Raw genomic sequence first — 20,869 nt, forward strand, 5'->3', positions numbered from 1 at the left:
CACTGGTACACATGTGATAGGTTGTGGGTTCGATTCTTTCCCGGGGGATAATTTTTGAGCAGTTTTTCTTCGAAATGAATGGCTGTCTATCCTGACGATGGATTTTCAAAACTGTCGATTCTTTTGCCTCCATACTTGGATTTGTATAACCTTATTAACGTCTGGTACCAGACCTTTAAATAATATTATTATAGATGTAGATCTGTCCTAGGACAGGTTTCAACACGACGTTCTCCACTTTTCGCGATATTGGGCGTCCTCCTTCATTTGTTCGAACGTTCTTCCATTCAGCACATCTCTCAGCATTCCAAACCTCTTTCTTCCTAATTGATCTCTTAGACTCTTTCCTCTCAGCTCTCCTTCCATGGATTCTTCTCTGCAGACAATCTCTTCTCAGGATTATGTGACCCAGCCAACTTCTTTACCTGTTCACCATATGGTTCTCAGTACCTATTTCTCTTTTCTCTTCAACAGAACTCTTCTCAGCACTTCTTCTCATTCCTGACTCTATCTGACCACTTATGATTCCTTCCAGCCTTCTCCACACCCCACATCTCGAAGCTCTCCAAATATTTCTCTTCTTTCTTCCTCATCGTCCACGTTTCCGCTCCAGACCTTTAGGGCTCTACAACTACCTCCATGATATCTAGGCAAGAACGAAAATTCCCCGTTGGAATAAATAAAATAAATACCTATTAAAGTATTAAAGATCAACTCTCGTTTTTTTGTAAATGCAGTTTCTTTGTGTTATTATGTCACAACTTTGGTGCTCACTGCAGCATTGTAGGATTTTTCCAATATCTCAATAATCCTATACCAACTTCACAATATCAACAACACGACATACGTTTCCAACTGAGAACAGTAACCAGTGGAAAACCTTAAATCAAGGCATATTTGTCACTTTATATTTTTACATTATTTATTTTAATTATTAAAGCCGATGTATTCTTGTCTGGGTGTCCAAGTGCTGTTGTTTCGGCATTTAAACATTCCAATACAAGATCAAACCAGCCCATAGCCATAGAGCAGGAGGTGTCATGACTGCTCTCATCAAACGTAACACCACCATCCCCACCAAGCAGACTCAGACCTTCACCACATACTCTGACAACCAACCTGGTGTACTTATCCAAGTGTATGAGGGTGAACGTGCCATGACCAAGGATAATAACTTACTCGGTAAGTTTGAGCTCACCTCCATCCCTCCTGCACCTCGTGGTGTACCTCAGATTGAAGTGACATTCGACATTGATGCTAACGGTATCCTGAATGTGACTGCTATTGAGAAATCTACCGGTAAGGAGAACAAGATCACCATCACTAATGACCGTGGCCGTCTGTCCAAGGAAGATATTGAGAGAATGGTGAATGATGCTGAGAAGTACAAGGCAGAGGATGAGAAACAGAAGGCTGTCATCTCCGCTAAGAACTCCCTGGAGTCCTACTGCTTCAATATGAAGAGTACTGTGGAAGATGAGAAACTCAAGGATAAGATCTCTGATGCTGAGAGAACTCAGATCCTGGACAAGTGCAACGATGTCATCAAATGGTTGGACGCTAACCAGCTGGCTGAGAAGGAAGAGTTTGAACACAAACAGAAAGAACTGGAAGCTATCTGTAACCCAATCATCACCAAGCTGTACCAAGGTTCAGGTGGTGCACCAGGTGGGTTCCCTGGCGCTCCTGGAGCAGGTGCACCTCCCTCTGGTGCCCCTGGTGCAGGCCCTGGACCTACCATTGAAGAGGTCGACTAAACATTCCATTCCTATACCAACTTCACAATATCAACAACACGACATACGTTTCCAACTGAGAACAGTAACCAGTGGAAAACCTTAAATCAAGGCATATTTGTTACCCATCTCTAGTTTCAACACGACGTTCTCCACTTTTCGCGATCTTGGGCGTCCTCCTTCATTTGTTCGAACGTTCTTCCATTCAGCACATCTCTCAGCATTCCAAACCTCTTTCTTCCTACCTAATTGATCTCTTTCCTCTCAGCTCTTCTTCCATGGTTCTTATTCTCTGCAGACTATCTCTTCTCAGGATGTGACCCAGCCAACTTCTTTTCCTGTTCACCATATGGTTCTCAGTATTTCTCTTTTCTCTTCAACTCTTCTCAACACTTCTTCATTCCTGACTCTATCTGACCACTTATGATTCCTTCCAGCCTTCTCCACACCCACATCTCGAAGCTCTCCAAATATTTTCTCTTCTTTCTTCCTCATTGTCCACGTTTCCACTCCAGACCTTTAGGGCTCTACAACTACCTCCATAATATCTAGGCAAGAACGAAAATTCCCCGTTGGAATTAATAAAATAAATACCTATTAAAGATCAACTCTCGTTTTAAAATGAACTTGTAGCCCGGGCCTCACTTTTTGGTGGGAATGATTTAACGCGCACGAGAAAAATCGATATTCCTTGCGCATGCGCAGTCGTTTCTTTTTTCTTTCCGCGTTCTCTATCGCCATTTTCATTTTCATTGATTTTATTTTAGTTCAACCGTTCACAACAACTCAAGTGCTTTGCTCAAAACTTTTCACATTTCACCAATTTTATCCCAAGTCATCCTGTTTCCTTCATAACTTCAATATAGTAGGTAGATACTTACCTTTATATTTATATTTACACTGTCGAAATGAGAAAAGGTACCTAGACCTTTCATTTTGGGTGCAATGAATGTTAAAGCTAATGAAATTGAAATTTATTCCCCTCCCCTAGCAGTGGCAGTCCTATACACCTATCACCTATCATGGAAGTTTCTGTCATTTTCGAAATTTCTAGATCTTTCAAATTTAAATTGGCGGGCAAAATTCATCAACATCTGATTGGCGGGAAATTACATCGATTGATATGCGCGTTAAAAAGCCCGCTGCACACGTCGGTTAGCGCGCCTCCCTTGCAAGCTTGGAGGTACATTGGTACACATGTGATAGGTCGTGGGTTCGATTCTTTCCCGGGGGCTAATTTTTGAGCAGTTTTTCTTCGAAATGAATGGCTGTCTATCCTGACGATGGATGGACAAAACTGTCGATTTTTTTGCCTCCATACTTAGATTTGTATAACCTTAACCAGATCTTTAAATAATTATAGATGTAGGTAGATATCTGTCCTAGGACAGGTTTCAACTAGAGATGGATACGAGTGAATACTTTACTCATTAAACTACGGATCGTCACAATATCCGTACGATCCGGATCGCAACAAGAAATACTCGATTACTGAAAAAAAGACAATCATATTCTACGTAACATATGAAAAGACCGATTTGATGATTAAAATACTTTCAGAAATTTTTAAGTTCAAACTTTATGGTACAAAAATCGCCTTTTTTTTAGGTCACTCTAGTGACGCCAACTTTGAAAGCTTCTGGAAAGGCGGGGAGAGAAAAAAATCAGACAAAAATAGCACAGATCTGTTCCTTGAAGTCTTGGCGAACGTAATCAAGCGTCAGAAGTTCTTGGTTACATACTTACTGAAAAGTTTCGCCTGCGGCCCTGAAGATTACATCTTTGACAAGTCTGCTTCTCTTACTATTGTAGACCAAAAGGTTCTTGCGTTTTGTATCTGCTAATTTGACTGTTTTTCCGAGTATTCTGTGGTGGTGTAGTGGTCAAGGCGCTCGACTGGTTAACAGGAGGGCGTGGGATCAATCCCAGCCGAGGTATGGAATTTTATCCTCAATATAATTTGAGAATTTGACCACAATAATAGTAGTAGCCTACTGCTGGAGTAAAGGGACTTATCAGTCCTAGGCGAGCAGTATAAATAAGCACTATTATTATTACTACTACTACCTAACCTCTTCTGGACTTTCAACTTAAAGCAACGAGTGTCCATGATAAAGTAAGTCTAATTAATGTAACGACCGTTGCAATGAACTCTCAAGAATACGTCTATGTAGGTACCTATCTACCTACCTATGTAGGTACCTTTGTAGGTACCTACATAGGTAGGTAGGTAGGTAGGTAGGTAGGTAGTGTTTACATAAAGTGCAACTTGCAGGGATGTTTGGTATGTGGAGATCATATTATTCATATTATTCTTCTCGATCGAAATAAATGTGCCAGCCTACTTAGCTTAGTTGGTTCATGTTAAAACTCTCGTTTTAACATGAACCTGTAGCCCGGGCCTCACTTTTTGGTGGGAATGGGATTGATTTAACGCGCACGAGAAAAATCGATATTCCTTGCGCATGCGCAGTCGTTTCTTTCCGCGTTCTCAGCGTTCTCTCTCAACTCAACTCCATCGCCATTTTCGTTTTCATTGATTTTATTTTAGTTCTACCGTTCACAACAACTCAAGTGCTTTGCTCAAAACTTTTCACATTTCACCAATTTTATCCCAAGTCATCCTGTTTCCTTCATAACTTCAGCATTACAAGGTAAGCCCTGGAAAAAGCCCGTGTTAAGAGTTTTCTTTAGGTTTCGCTATGACAGAAATGGTAGTTTTTGTCTCTCAAATATTGAGATCTATCTACAGAACCTAAATTTTCTGGAAGTTTCCACTCACCCAATTTCGCTTGCTAGCCCTCTAGTTTTGGCATGAAAGCAAAATGCTAGTTTATCCTTGTAACTAGTTATTGATTCGTTTTCCTTGATTGGGAATTTGGCTCATAAGGACGAACTTTTTCGAGGTGTTTTCTGGTCATAAATCGCTCACAGGGGAGAGTTCTTTTGTGACCGTAAATGGAAATTTCCAACTTCCGGCATGACGTAATGTTCCTTGTACCTAGTTATTGATTCGTTTTCCTTGATTAGGAATTTGGCTCCTATGGACGAACTTTTTTGAGGTGTTTTCTGGTCATAAATCGCTCACAGGGGAGAGTTCTTTTGTGACCGTAAATGGAAATTTCCAACTTCCGGCATGACGTAATGCTACTATAAATGGCAATATTTGTTACTTCTACTTTACTCTGCCATGAAGATCAGAGAAGCTCCAGCTGTTATTGTTAATCCATGGAGTGGAAGTAAATTGAGAACTTCCTGTTATCCTTGTAATGTAAAGGTATAAATCTTGTATAACAGATAATTGGCAGATTTCTCGTCAAAGAGAAGATAGAGGTCAGTTTGTAGGGTGTTGCAGACCTTAACTAAATTTTGAACACTCCTCAAGGAAGTATTCCTCTTATTTTAAAGTGTTTAGGACAAACAATGAAGTCCTAAACAAAGGATTACTTTTGTTTCTTCTTTAAATTAATTTTAAACCTGTTTTCTTGTCAGATAAAAAGCCAACACAATGGCAAAAGCACCTGCGATCGGTATTGACTTGGGGACTACCTACTCATGTGTAGGAGTATTCCAACACGGCAAAGTAGAAATCATTGCCAACGACCAAGGAAACAGGACTACACCTAGTTATGTTGCCTTCACTGACACAGAACGTTTAATTGGAGATGCTGCCAAAAATCAAGTAGCCATGAACCCCAACAACACCATCTTTGGTAAGTTTACAATCCATATAATGGGCTCAAACACTTTGAATGGAGAATTCATGTTGATAATGCCCCAAAAAGGATGGAAAGGAAAGAGGACAAGATTGTGGTAAACTTATCTGGAATGGATAAAGGTTCTTGCTAGGGTACTGGGTACCTCCTTAGTGCCAAAAATTTATCCATGTTTATCCCAAGCATCCTATTAGATACTCTTGTCTTGTTACCAAAAATCATTACACAGAATGGGGACTTCATGTTTATAATGCCCCCCAAAAAGGATGGAAAGGAAAGAGGACAAGATTGTGGTAGACTTATCTGGAATAGATAAAGGTTCTTGCTAGGGTACCTCCTTAGTGCCAAAAATTTATCCATGTTTATCCCAAGCATCCTATTAGATACTCTTGTCTTGTTACCAAAAATCATTACACCCCAATGGTCAAAGTTGTTGGTTAGAAGTAGTCACTTAGTTACAAGGTCACAGGATTTTTTTTTTGCCAGTAGAGGTGATCTCATAGTCATAATTATTTATATGGGGAAAACCTGAGTCTTGCATCAGAATGAACACTTGGAATACCCTAGTAACTTGATAGTGAGTCATACATTGACCCAGTGTATTGAACGCCAGTAGAGGTGATCTCATAGTCATCATTATTTATATGGGAAAACCTGAGTCTTGCATCAGAATGAACACTTGGAATACCCTAGTAACTTGATAGTGAGTCATACATTGACCCAGTGTATTGAACTCTTGAGACCTTGAGATCAAACCTCACTCAATTGACTTGTTAATATTCATGAGATAAAGCTCAAATCAAAAGTCAATTAATTTAATATTTTGGAATTTTTAACAAATTCCATTGGTAGTAATTAATCTTTTTTTTTTTTTTTTTGAGAAAATCTCAATTATACAGATTTTTATGTGCTGTACCTACACTCCAAATAATACACTCCAATCTCCAATAATACTGATGCTATACTTATTTACTGGATATAATATGGGAATGGCAAATGGAACTACCTTGAAAGATCTGTAGTATTGTCTTAAATTATCACTCAATTATTTTCAACATTGGTCTTTGTTCTCTTTTCAGATGCCAAACGTTTGATAGGCCGCAAGTTTGAGGATGCCACGGTTCAGGCTGACATGAAACATTGGCCGTTTGAAGTTGTCAGTGATGGAGGCAAACCCAAAATCAAAGTAGAGTACAAAGGAGAAGCCAAAACTTTCTTCCCTGAAGAGGTGAGTATTGAAGATGACTTCTGGAAATGTAACATGACAACTTGTGTGATACCTACTTAGCTTGATTGGAGGTTTTTTTTACTTTCCGTACATATAGTAAGGAAAGTAAACAAAATAATCTAGAGAATGGTACCTATAAGTTAAAGCAGGGGTTCCCAATTTCCTTTTAGGTGATGTTCCTCTCTCAATGAAATATTTCAGCCTCCACCCCTACATATACCAGGCATTATCACTGAAATATGAGTCCTTTCCTCAGGATTGTGTACAGAAGTTCTTAACCTTCCTTACTATATGGAAGGAAATGTAAGCAAAATAATCTAGAGAATGGTACCTATAAGTTAAAGCAGGGGTTCCCAATTTCCTTTTAGGTGATGTTCCTCTCTCAAAGAAATATTTCAGCCTCCACCCCTACATATACCAGGCATTATCACTGAAATATGAGTCCTTTCCTCAGGATTGTGTACAGAAGTTCTTAAGCATCTCTAGACATGTCATTATGTTAAGCAATGTCGAGGGTGGTGGGTATCTGTACGGGTGCCTGTCTTGGACAACACGTGTGTCAACAACTTGAGGCCGTGGTTATGAACAGGGCCATCGTAGGCCATCGTCGGCCTTTTTGCGTGTAAAGTTGGCGGGAAATTCGAATTTTTGATCCAGGTTTAGAAAAAAAGGAACATGAACTTGAAAGTTTTCAGTAATGAACTGACCTCTTCTTTTTCCTCAGGTGTCTTCTATGGTGTTGACCAAGATGAAGGAAACTGCTGAAGCTTATCTTGGCAAGACTGTATCCAATGCTGTGATCACAGGTTTAGAAAAAAAGGAACATGAACTTGAAAGTTTTCACTAATGAACTGACCTCTTCTCTTTCCTCAGGTGTCTTCTATGGTGTTGACCAAGATGAAGGAAACTGCTGAAGCTTATCTTGGCAAGACTGTATCCAATGCTGTGATCACCGTACCCGCCTACTTCAATGATTCCCAGCGTCAAGCTACCAAGGACTCTGGAACCATTGCTGGACTCAATGTTCTTCGTATTATCAATGAACCAACAGCTGCCGCCATTGCCTATGGATTGGACAAGAAAGTTGGATCTACTGCTGTAAGTATAATGTACAGCCTATTGGGACTTTCCCAATCAAGTCCCATGATTTGTTGAAAAGTCATCTATACTTGTAATTTAGTAATTTTCCAGATGGGACTCTGTTAGGTAACATTATATGATTCAAGAATAAAGAACTTATTGTCTTGACTGAGTAGTTGAGTATAGTTTATAGTAAAACACAATTTTCATACTAGTCATATAGTTCTCAATTTTTTCATTATCACTTGTTTTTGAAATATTACTATGTCGAAAACTAACGTGTTGTGTTGTTTGTGTTGCAGGGTTCTGGCGAACGTAATGTCCTTATCTTTGATCTGGGTGGTGGTACTTTCGATGTGTCCATCCTGACTATTGAGGATGGTATCTTTGAAGTCAAGTCCACAGCTGGAGACAGTTATATGATTCAAGAATAAAGAACTTATTGTCTTCTCTTGACTGAGTAGTTGTGTATAGTTTATAGTAAAACACAATTTTCATACTAGTCATATAGTTCTTAATTTTTCCATTATCACTTGTTTTTGAAATATTACTTTGTCGAAAACTAACGTGTTGTGTTGTTTGTGTTGCAGGGTTCTGGCGAACGTAATGTCCTCATCTTTGATCTGGGTGGTGGTACTTTCGATGTGTCCATCCTGACTATTGAGGAATACTTCCCATTGAGGTCCTGGGTCAACACGAGATCACTAGGAATCCGTTGAAATATTTGCAATCGAAAAACGAGTGCGAATAGGTATTTTGCCGATAGTATCGTCCTAAGAATCGAACCCGATACCTTTTTCATGAAAAGCAAGCGTGTTACCACTGTCCCCTGTAATAACTATCGTTATACAGAGGTGTATTGGGACCACATGATCATTAGCATGTTGTACAGAGGTGTCACCTAGCTTGGAGGTTGTAATGTAAAGGTGGGATGATAACTACCTTGGTCTAACATAAGATGATCTCATGCAACATCTAAATAAACCATAGCGGTCCTTAGTATGAGAGCATAGGAGTGACACTAGGCACCTTATCTGTTTAGGATAAAGTCACCCCGAGCCGGAATTGAACCCGCGTCCTAGTACTTACAGCTTGGAAGGTAGCGTGTCTATCTTGTAATGTAAACGCTAGGTCGCGGGTTCCCGCCCGGGGCGGATTTTATCCTGAACAGATAAGGTTCGTTCTCGGTATAGCTGGCCTCTCCTATCCTGTCTTCCTTCTTCCTTGATTTCGGGACGATAAGACCTTAGCAGTAACAGTTAACTCGATCAAACCTTTATCTCGAAAAAAAAAGTTCGACTTGAGGAGTTAATGGAAAAGGTTTCTGATGTGTTTAACAGTTTAACATGGCATCACATTAGCGCTTGGTTGCTTACGGAACGAGTAACTCTTGGTTTGGCGCTCGACAGGCTGTGAGTTCGAAACCAGAAATGTTCAGAAATTTTTTTGCCAGCAGGAATTTTTCTGTGCCCACCTTTGAGAGTCCTTTCAAGTCCCGAGAGTCCGTGTCCACGGTTTGAGTAGCGCTACTCAATTCCCTCGTCACTCTGTCTCTGGGTACTTCTCTGTCTGTGCTAAATATCTGAGAATAAAGAACTTATTGTCTCCTCTTGACTGAGTAGTTGTGTATAGTTTATAATAGTAAAACACAATTTTCATACTAGTCATATAGTTCTTAATTTTTCCATTATCACTTGTTTTTGAAATATTAATAATTACTATGTCGAAAACTAACGTGTTGTGTTGCAGGGTTCTGGCGAACGTAATGTCCTCATCTTTGATCTGGGTGGTGGTACTTTCGATGTGTCCATCCTGACTATTGAGGATGGTATCTTTGAAGTCAAGTCCACAGCTGGAGACACTCACTTGGGAGGTGAAGACTTTGATAACCGAATGGTGAATCACTTTGTACAGGAATTCAAGAGGAAGTACAAGAAAGATTTAACAACCAACAAGCGTGCACTACGTCGGTTGAGAACTGCATGTGAGCGTGCTAAGAGAACATTGTCCTCTTCCACTCAGGCTAGTATTGAAATCGACTCTCTGTTTGAAGGTGTTGACTTCTATACTAGTATCACTCGTGCGAGGTTTGAAGAGTTGAATGCTGACTTGTTCCGTGGTACCATGGAGCCAGTAGAGAAATCTCTGCGAGATGCTAAGATGGACAAGGCCCAGATCCATGACATTGTATTGGTCGGCGGTTCCACGCGTATCCCCAAGGTTCAGAAGTTGCTGCAAGACTTCTTCAATGGTAAGGAACTCAACAAGAGTATCAACCCTGACGAGGCCGTGGCCTATGGTGCTGCAGTACAAGCTGCTATCCTGCATGGAGACAAGTCGGAGGAAGTACAAGACTTGCTACTGCTTGATGTCACTCCCCTGTCTCTGGGTATTGAAACTGCTGGAGGTGTCAGCTATTCCCAAAGCCAACTAGGCTGGTTACTGATTTTCTATGTTTGTAATCCATTTGAATAGTCGATGATACCTCTGTTCAGTTGTTAGTCGACCAGGTTTTACCATAAATTTGGCGACAAGCTACCCGCTCCATCCCTTCTAAAAGGTATGATTCTTTACGAGCATCAAGCCCGGAAGGATCACGCTAACTGACGGGTTGGGGATCGCGATTGCCAGGTCTGATTTGAACTGTCACAAGCACCAATAGTGGCAGGTCATTTCAACCAGCAGATTCCACTCCCTAGCCCCGAGGTACTCCAGATCAGCACTTCTACGAGGTAGAAGGGATCCACCGTGTTCACACAGGTGCAAGGTGTGAACACGGGCCAACGCTGAATGGAGGGGTCCGCTGCCTTGCGGGTCTAAAAGCTCCGAGCATACTGTGTTGATGGGCAGAGTGGATTTCATCGGCACTGTCGATTGGCGCAGTATGACCGGAGCGGAAAAGGGCGAGAGAAACCACCAAAGGCTAGGGGAGAGAACCCCAACAGAAAACCTAAGGGAAGGCCACCCCGACAGAAAAACCAATTTTAAAATAATGGAAAAGTCTGTATTTGAAAACATATTACCCCAGGCGGGTAGAGAAGGAAACTTCGAATCCCGTGGCGTGGACTCCACGTCAAGACCCTGTGATTCTGGGGAGGGTCAAAGTGCAGCACCCATACCAGCTAATGCTGGAACTCACGTGGGAGAGGCCTTGGGGCAACCCGAGAACTCACCACCGTCAACCAACCTAGGGACACTGGTAGACTCATCGGCCACACCGACAGAGGCACTAGCATCCCTAGAACCCATTTCAATGGACTTTGAGGATATGCCTGGCTCTGACGTTGAGAGGCTCCTGATGTCTTCGGGAGAATCTCACTCAGAGCAAGTGGCGGATTCTCTCAAGAAGTTGAAGTTGAGAAAGAAGAAGAAGCAAGTCTCGGGCGCTCAGAGGGCGAAGAGGAAGAAAGCGAGAGAACAGGCGGCAAACACGGCGGACGCTACCAACACCACCTGTCAATCGGCTAATGCGACTGGGAAAGAGGCGCAGGCAGGATCTGAGAAATCAAATCTTGCCAGTACCTCTGGAACGGTTGCTAAGCCGGGGCAGGCAAAATTTATTTTAATTATTAAAGCCGATGTATTCTTGTCTGGGTGTCCAAGTGCTGTTATTTCGGCATTTAAACATTCCAATACAAGATCAAACCAGCCCATAGAGCATTTTTGATTATTCTACATAAGCATTTGTTCCTATTTATTTATCATATTTACATTTTCAAAATGTTTTAATTGCGTTTACTTTAACTCCTCTAGTGCCTAACTAAATGTTTCAAACACCAAACTATATTCAGTATCAACTAAATTGGAAATTGTTGATCTCTCCATCAATAAAGAAAATTTGTTCCATCTTGAATTCCAATTTTAAATCTGTGTTCTCCATATTTTAGATCTAGATCACCTTTTTCTCTCTAATTTCACAGGAGTTAAACTTAATTAAAGGTGACAAAGAAATGTAGGTCAGCCATTCTATCGTTTGCTTGGAGGCTACCACCTCTGGTCGAACTTTATCCTAAACAGGTGAGTTCTGATGACAGAACGGCTGGCTTCTTCTATCCCCATAGAGCATTTTTGATTACTCTACATAAGCATTTGTTCCTATTTATTTATCATATTTACATTTTCAAAATGTTGCGTTTACTTCTACTCCTCGAGTGCCTAACTAAATGTTTCAAACACCAAACTATATTCAGTATCAACTAAATTGTGAAATTGTTGATCTTTCCATCAATAAAGAAAATTTTTTCCATCTTGAATTCCAATTTTAAATCTGTGTTCTCCATATTCTAGATCACCTTTTTCTCTCTAATTTCACAGGAGTTAAACTTAACTAAAGATGACAAAGAAATATAGGTCAGCCATTCTATCGTTTGCTTGGAGGCTATCACGCCTGCCTTGTTGGCGGTAGGTCGCGGGTTCGATTCCCTCTCTGGTCGAACTTTATCCTAAACAGGTGAGTTCTGATGACAGAACGGCTGGCTTCTTCTATCCTGTTTTCCTTCTCTTTTCGCTTTCATCAGGACGATAAGACCTCAGACAGTTCTCTCTATGGGACCCCATATTCAGGGTGGCCCAAATGTTCAAACAAGGGGGGAGGGGGCTGGCTGTTCAAACGGAGTCCGGCCTACAGTAAAAGTAAAGCCTGGGGGCCCTCAATATAAATATACGTCATCACTACTATCACCTACTTATTTATACCAGAAGGAATGGGGAAATTTTCCGTCATCTATCCACAAAGCACATCCCCCCTCATATGAGACCCCATGCACTAGGGATGTGGTTAGTTGACAAAGTTATCCATTTCCCATGCTGTAGCCATCGAAATCTACGTAAATACCAGTACGTTGCAACCTATGATGAATAATGTGTATTTGTCTATTGAGTTGTATTGGTACTTTAACTCCTAGATGTCCTTATCGACCGCGTTAAAAATTACAAGCCAGCCTAGTTAGGTGGGAAGGTAGTGCCTCTGCTTTGTAAGCTCTAGGCCGCGGGTTCGATTCCCGCGTTCGTGCGGCGCCGCGCCGGGGCAAATTTTATTCCAAACATGCAAGGTTTGTTCTTGGAACGCCTGGCTTTTTTCCTATCCTATATTCCTTCCCTGATGTTCGCTTTCGGGGCGATAAGACCTCAGCAGCCCTCTATCAAACCTCTTAAAAACATAATAGCATCCCTAAAGGGAATACAGCTAAAAAAGAAATAATTTTGTTGTTTTAAATAATTATGTACCTACAAGTATAGAGAAAACTGTCTTGGGTCTCTAGCAGTGAGAGGGTTACAGATACATAGCATAGATACCTTGAGGAAGGCTGATGACCTTGTTCTAAGTTAGATCCCCATATTAGGAACCTGGGAGGTACCCGGTCCCCTAATCGCCCGCGCCCTAACTAAAACCAAACACTCTGTATATCCCCTAACTAGAACCATATAGTTAGTGCTTAACACTGTAAATCCCTGAACTATGTAGAACCGAAGGGCCAGCCTACGCGTCTGCCTTGTGAGAGATATCGTAGGTCGTAGGTTCGTTCTCGGAACGACTGGCTTTCTCCTATCCTGTCTTCCTTCTCTCTTCGATTTCGGGACGATAAGAATTCCGCAGCTACAACTTGGAACATAGGGACGTACCTACATGATGCATAAGCAGAAAAATAGGTATATACCTAGTTATAAGTAGTATATGTATGTATTTACACTTTATTTATTTTTTGGACACACATGTAACAAATGTGACACAAGTTCCGATTCTAGAAGTTATCCGACATAATTTCGAATACCTAATTACCTACCTACTCTGATAAGTACCTATACTACCTACAAGATATTTATTAATTTACCTATACATATTATTATTGTGTCGACTGTCGAATTAAAATTTATACGTCACACTGGTGGGATTATTGCCAGGGATTATCATAAAAATAAATAATCTTCTAGTAATATCCAGAATGACACCATTGACGATGTAACGGGGTATAAACCTAACCTTCGTAATGTATGGTCAGGACGCTCGCCTGACAAACCGGGGGGTTCAATTCCAGCCGAGGTAAGGAAAAAAGATGAGTGTTTCACCGCCGTTGCTACATTAGACTCATGAGGTATGTGTCGTAGTACGCTCCTCATCAGATCGGCGAAAAGAGACATAGGTAATACTTCCCATTGAGGTCCTGGGTCAACACGAGATCACTAAGAATCCGTTGAAATATTTGCAATCGAAAAACGAGTGCAAATAGGTATTTTGCCGATAGTATCGCCCTAAGAATCGAACTCGAGACCTTTTGCATGAAAAGCAAGCGTGTTACCAATGTCCCCTGTAATAACTATCGTTATACAGAGGTGTATTGGGACCATATGATCATTAGCATGTTGTACAGAGGTGTCACCTAGCTTGGAGGTTGTAATGTAAAGGTGGGATGATAACTACCTTGGTCTAACATAGGATGATCTCATGCAACATCTAAATAAACCATAGCGGTCCTTAGCCTGAGAGCATAGGGGTGACACTAGACACCTTATCTGTTTAGGATAAAGTTCACTCCGAGCCGGAATCGAACCCGCGTCCTAGCACTTACAGATTGGAAGGTAGCGCGTCTGTCTTGTAAGCGCTAGGTCGCGGGTTCCCGCCCGGGGCGGATTTTATCCTGAACAGAAAAAAGAAAAAAAAAAGTTCGACTTGAGGAGTTAATGGAAAAGGTTTCTGATGTGTTTAACATGGCATCACATTAGCGCTTGGTTGCTTACGGATCGAGTAACTCTTGGTTTGGCGCTCGACAGGCTGTGAGTTCGAAACCAGAAATGTTCAGAAATTTTTTTTGCCAGCAGGAATTTTTCTGTGCCCACCTTTGAGAGTCCTTTCAAGTCCTGAGAGTCCGTGTCCACGGTTTGAGTAGCGCTACTCAATTCCCTCGTCACTCTGTCTCTGGGTACTTCTCGCTGTCTGTGCTAAATATCTGATGAGGAAATCGGTGTGTCTGTATACAATCTTCATCTTGAAGATCTAGCCAGAATACACAAGGTCTAAGAAACGGTAGAAATCTTTTATTATTATTACTACGAGCTTTAATATGGTATGATTTGATAGAGGAACTGTAACTGCTAAGGTCTTATCGTCCCGAAATCGAAGAGATCCCTAACTAGAACCATATAGTTAGTGCTTAACACTGTAAATCCCTGAACTAGAACCGAAGGGCCAGCCTACGCGTCTGCCTTGTGAGAGCTAGGTCGTAGGGTCGTTCTCGGAACGGCTGGCTTTCTCCTATCCTGTCTTCCTTCTCTCTTCGATTTCGGGACGCTAAGAACTCCGCAGCTACAACTTGGAACATAGGGACGTACATGATGCATAAGCAGAAAAATAGGTAGGTACCTAGTTATAAGTAGTATGTATGTATTTACACTTTAGTTATTTTTTGGACACACATGTAACAAATGTGACACAAGTTCCGATTCTAGAAGTTATCCGACATAATTTCGAATACCTAATTACCTACCTACTCTGATAGGTACCTATACTACCTACAAGATATTTATTAATTTACCTATACATATTATTATTGTGTCGACTGTCGAATTAAAATTTATACGTCACACTGGTGGGATTATTGCCAGGGATTATCATAAAAATAAATAATCTTCTAGTAATATCCAGAATGACACCATTGACGATGTAACGGGGTATAAACCTAACCTTCGTAATGTATGGTCAGGACGCTCGCCTGACAAACCGGGGGGTTCAATTCCAGCCGAGGTAAGGAAAAAAGATGAGTGTTTCATGTTTCAGTGTTTCACCGCCGTTGCTACATTAGACTCATGAGGTATGTGTCGTAGTACGCTCCTCATCAGATCGGCGAAAAGAGACATAGGTAATACTTCCCATTGAGGTCCTGGGTCAACACGAGATCACTAAGAATCCGTTGAAATATTTGCAATCGAAAAACGAGTGCAAATAGGTATTTTGCCGATAGTATCGCCCTAAGAATCGAACTCGAGACCTTTTGCATGAAAAGCAAGCGTGTTACCAATGTCCCCTGTAATAACTATCGTTATACAGAGGTGTATTGGGACCATATGATCATTAGCATGTTGTACAGAGGTGTCACCTAGCTTGGAGGTTGTAATGTAAAGGTGGGATGATAACTACCTTGGTCTAACATAGGATGATCTCATGCAACATCTAAATAAACCATAGCGGTCCTTAGCCTGAGAGCATAGGGGTGACACTAGACACCTTATCTGTTTAGGATAAAGTTCACTCCGAGCCGGAATCGAACCCGCGTCCTAGCACTTACAGATTGGAAGGTAGCGCGTCTGTCTTGTAAGCGCTAGGTCGCGGGTTCCCGCCCGGGGCGGATTTTATCCTGAACAGAAAAAAGAAAAAAAAAAGTTCGACTTGAGGAGTTAATGGAAAAGGTTTCTGATGTGTTTAACATGGCATCACATTAGCGCTTGGTTGCTTACGGATCGAGTAACTCTTGGTTTGGCGCTCGACAGGCTGTGAGTTCGAAACCAGAAATGTTCAGAAATTTTTTTTGCCAGCAGGAATTTTTCTGTGCCCACCTTTGAGAGTCCTTTCAAGTCCTGAGAGTCCGTGTCCACGGTTTGAGTAGCGCTACTCAATTCCCTCGTCACTCTGTCTCTGGGTACTTCTCGCTGTCTGTGCTAAATATCTGATGAGGAAATCGGTGTGTCTGTATACAATCTTCATCTTGAAGATCTAGCCAGAATACACAAGGTCTAAGAAATGGTAGAAAACTTTTATTGTTTTATTATTATTATTATTATTATTATTACTACGAGCTTTAATATGGTATGATTTGATAGAGGAACTGTAACTGCTAAGGTCTTATCGTCCCGAAATCGAAGAGAGAAGGATAGGATAGGAGAAATCCAGCCGTTCCGAGAACGACCCATCTGTTCAAGGTAAAATCCGCTCGGGGCGGGAATCGAACCCGCGACCTAGCGCTTTCTAGGTAGACACTTCCCAAAGCCAACTAGGCTGGTTACTGGTTTTCTATGTTTGTAATCCCTTTGAATAGTCGATGATACCTCTATTCAGTTGTTAGTCGACCGGGTTTTACCATAAATTTGGCGACAAGCTACCCGCCCCATAATTCTCCCTGGCTGCCTGGCTAGGGGACGTTAAACAGAGAGAAGACTAGCGTCTGGCTGTGGGACTATAAACAGGGAGGAGAACAGCTAACCCTAACCAGCCCCATAATAATAATAATAATAATAAATACCCGCTCCATAATTCTCCCTGGCTGCCTGGCTAGGGGACGTTAAACAGAAGGAAGACTGGCGTCTGTGGGCTGTGGGACTATAAACAGGGAGGAGAACAGCTAACCCTAACCAGCCTAGCAAGCTGGCAGTTCCTCAAAGGGTTCTCTCTGCTTTTAAAGACCAAGTACAAGTCCTGTCGATGGTTGACTGCGGTTCAGGACGAGCCAGCCAATTTAACACGGCTAGAGCTAGAGACCATCACCCCGGAGTATAGCAGATACAAAAAGACATCTTTTCTTTATTCTTATTTGCCCAGACGGTCAATGTTGCTTCACTTCAGTGATCCATCAGGAACTGGTACATTCAATGTGCTATCTCCGTTGGCTATTGATACCCACCTCTTTGGCGCAATGGCTTGCCATGTAAACAGGAGGGCGCGGGTTCGATCCCAGCCGAGGCATGGAATTTTATCCTCATTTATTTGAGAATTAGACACAGTGTAGCTCTAAGGATTAAGGTGGTACTCCTCCGGTGTAACCTCGTCTTGTGGTTATCTTCTGATCAATAGTCCAGTATTATTATACCTATGTAACCCCACCAAAACAAGGGAAAATAATCAAAACAAAACACACACACATTGGGACTATAAACTATAAACAGGGAGGAGAACAGCTAACCCTAACCAGCCTAGCAAGCTGGCAGTTCCTCAAAGCTCTAAGGATAAGGTGGTACTCCTCCGGTGTAACCTCGTCTTGTGATTACCTTCTGATCAATAGTCCAGTGTATTATTATACCTATGTAACCCCACCAAAACAAGGGAAAATAATCAAAACAAAACACACACACACAATATCGTTTCACTCAACATATGAAGTGCGAGATAGTAAGAGTGAGCGAGAAAATTTCGCGTCTATTCTGTCAGAACGCCAAGCTGAGAGAGAGAACACACACATATCTTTTCACTCAACATATGAAGTGCGAGATAGTAAGAGTGAGCGAGAAAATTTCGCGTCTATTCTGTCAGAACGCCAAGCTGAGAGAGAGAAGACAATTTCTCTCTAATTTTAGATTTTTAGAAAGAAAAAAATCTAATCGAAAGACATGGGAGCATTGGAAGCGTAGTGTAAAAAAAAAATCGAGACGAAACTTATGCTTTGGCAAAACTAAAACGCCAGTAAAATGGTAATTGCGTTATAAATACTTCTGAATTTCATCATCAAATGTTTTTTTTTTTTTTTTTTTGAAGAGGTCTAAGAAATGGTAGAAAACTTTTATTGTTTTATTATTATTATTATTATTATTATTACTACGAGCTTTAATATGGTATGATTTGATAGAGGAACTGTAACTGCTAAGGTCTTATCGTCCCGAAATCGAAGAGATTCCCTGTTTATAGTCCCACAGCCAGATGCTAGTCTACTCTCTGTTTAACATGCTTTAGCCAGACAAGAGGGGACTGGTCTGTAGCACTGGTCAGTGCTAATTTGTGATGTGATGTCTGAACAAGTACCCAGCATTTTTATTTCAAAGCAACTGCAATAAATAGCTTTCCCTTTATTCAATGTCAGCTTTGATTATTTAGGTACTTACCACAGATACCGGGTCCTCCTTTGGTACTACCATTTGGTCCTTTGGTACGTTGATGTACTACCATTACTTCTGGTTTCCCTCAGATTAATACAATCCCCATGATCTCTTCTTTCATGACATAGGTAATTGAAGTTGAAAGAAGCTTGCTAGTTACATACTAGTACACCTGAGGGGAAAGAAGAAATAAATGGACTGAAAAATAGATTAAACACTGGGGTTCACTGGGTAGGTATCTTTGGGTTTTCACTGTGCAAAAAACAAAAATCTTTTGCACTTTGGGTTTTCACTGTGCATTTTTTTGCAACTTAAATAAAAGGTTGGACGGTGAACTACAAATGAGTAAATAATTCAGGGTGTCAAAGATCAAATACTAAGTACCGATTGTATTTTTGTCTCTTATCTGTTTGGAGTTGCATGGCAAGATGCTAATCTTGTTTAATGTAACTTAGCTAGACTTTCCTTTTTTTAAGCACTCTTTTAAATTGCACACTTTAAACTACATTTTTTAGAACACTTCTAAAAGCAAACATCTTCCTTTATCTGTTCAGTTTCCATGATAGAAATTTTATCCAAATAGGTATCTTTATACTGAGAACTGAAGGTTTCTCTGTGGAAATATGCCTAGGCAATAGGTACCTTACCTAGGTAACTAGGTATTAAAACATAATAAAACACTTACCCAATCATTCCTCAATCCTCATCATGAACATGAATGCAATAATAACGAAAAATATTTGTGGTGTTTGAAACTTCAACTTTCATTCATCATACATGTAAGAGGCCATTGACAATAAACTCTAGGAAAGTTCTTACTAATAAAAATAGAATAAAAACAGAGTATAAAATGTCACTATAGGTATTATAATTTGAAATTTAAATAAACTGTCTTTAGTTTTTAATACCTAAAATTAAAACACAAATTTCCTTAAATTCTATAAAATGTTTGGAAAATTAATCGCAATTTCGCAATATGGCTGACTTTGAAAAAAAAAGCCGGTGACGTGTTTTACTCTGCGCATGCGCTGACATCACGTGTGGCTGGATCTCAGAGGCTGGATAAAGGCTGGAAATACACTAGCACGTCAAGTCTGGCTGGATTTAAACTTGAATCGCGAGTGTTAATTTCGCTGGATAATTGTCATTGAAAATAAGCCCATATCCGGCCTTGACATCCAGTTGGATGTGCGGTTGATAATTCATTTTAAAGAACAGGTTGGATCTCTGAGGTTGGATTCGGACTGGATTTAAGTTTAAGACGTTAGACTTAGAAATCCTGTCAAAATCAAGCCCCTGGATGTAAGCTTGCGTGAATGACAAAATCTTCGAGCATTGAATATAAAAACATGGACTATGTATAACAAGCAAATCCATTTCATGAGAACTCTGCGAGTAGGTACACAATATGGCTATGGTTTTCCAGTACAACTTCCTACCAGTATGACTATAATAATAGTCAAGGCGTAGGTCACAGATATGTGAAGGTGGAGTAGAGATAAAACGGTACTCGTATGACAGAGAATACAAAACGTGCCAGGGTTGGATCTGACTGGAGGAAACTGTCATGGGGTCTGCTGCCTGCTGCTAGTGACAGAATCATCAGGCATGGTCTAAGGCCAGTTGCACATTGGAAGCGTAGCCGCCTGTAAAGTCAAACCTATGAAAATGAGAGAAACTCTTATAGACTCTCCATCATTTCCATAGTTTGGTTTTTCAGGCGCTACAAAAAGTCGCGCCACTACGCTTCCAATTTGCGACGGGCCTAAAGTTCCATTTCGGCCAAAGGTCAGTCGTGTTCATCTCATCCTCCATTTGCATAAGTATTTCATTCCCAGAAACAAAGAATAACAAAAATTATGTCAGCCTATGATTCATCCAGATGAATATGGCAGCAAGGAGTCATCGACCCAAAATGAAAGAACCAATCAGAATGCGAGAACTCCTTGCATTGTTGCAATTAAGGTAAAGGTCTATTTTTATAAACTCTCTCTTTTAAAAAGCAGAGGTAGCTTCGATCTGTAACCTTTTTTTTGAGGGTCAAGTCCAAGAGGTTGAATTCTAGAACAGGTAAAGATGGTATCTATTTTTAATACTCGCATCGGGTACTTATTATGCAATTTGGTATGTTTGTGATCATTCATTATCATTACCTATCTGGATTTAGTAGACATCGTGTTGTTCTAATTTCAGTTTTTTAGTAATTAATTATTTTATTTAGAGCAATGTTATCAATTAATTATTTTATTTAGAGCAATATACTGCCAAAATGAGACTGAAAAGTCCCTTTCCCTTTACTTGAGCAGTCCAAACAA

At 40.7% G+C, this 20,869-nt stretch overlaps 2 protein-coding genes and 1 long non-coding RNA gene across 3 annotated transcripts; 2 read left to right on the forward strand and 1 right to left on the reverse strand.

Annotated features, from left to right (window-relative positions):
* The first annotated feature begins 798 nt into the window (after positions 1-798).
* On the forward strand, positions 799-1,850 carry LOC103510636 (heat shock 70 kDa protein cognate 4-like). Its single transcript, XM_017444655.2, has one exon. It carries the CDS (start codon positions 1,041-1,043, stop codon positions 1,755-1,757), a length of 717 nt encoding a protein of 238 aa, XP_017300144.1. The 5' UTR covers positions 799-1,040; the 3' UTR covers positions 1,758-1,850.
* Positions 1,851-4,231: 2,381 nt separating this feature from the next.
* Positions 4,232-10,235, forward strand: LOC103510637 (heat shock 70 kDa protein cognate 4). The gene is made up of 6 exons (XM_026824633.1): positions 4,232-4,390; positions 5,229-5,449; positions 6,532-6,680; positions 7,554-7,778; positions 8,351-8,383; positions 9,543-10,235. Exons 2-6 carry the CDS (start codon positions 5,245-5,247, stop codon positions 10,233-10,235), a joined length of 1,305 nt encoding a protein of 434 aa, XP_026680434.1. The 5' UTR covers positions 4,232-4,390; positions 5,229-5,244.
* An 8,205-nt stretch (positions 10,236-18,440) lies between these two features.
* On the reverse strand, positions 18,441-19,303 carry LOC113468025. Its single transcript, XR_003391897.1, has 2 exons — positions 19,240-19,303; positions 18,441-18,726 (listed from the first exon to the last, which is right to left on the reverse strand). It is a non-coding gene; the product is annotated as an uncharacterized LOC113468025 (long non-coding RNA).
* Positions 19,304-20,869: the final 1,566 nt, after the last annotated feature.

The sequence above is a fragment of the Diaphorina citri genome, unplaced genomic scaffold (assembly GCF_000475195.1).
Source record: "Diaphorina citri unplaced genomic scaffold, Diaci psyllid genome assembly version 1.1 scaffold625, whole genome shotgun sequence".
Taxonomy (NCBI): domain Eukaryota; kingdom Metazoa; phylum Arthropoda; class Insecta; order Hemiptera; family Psyllidae; genus Diaphorina; species Diaphorina citri.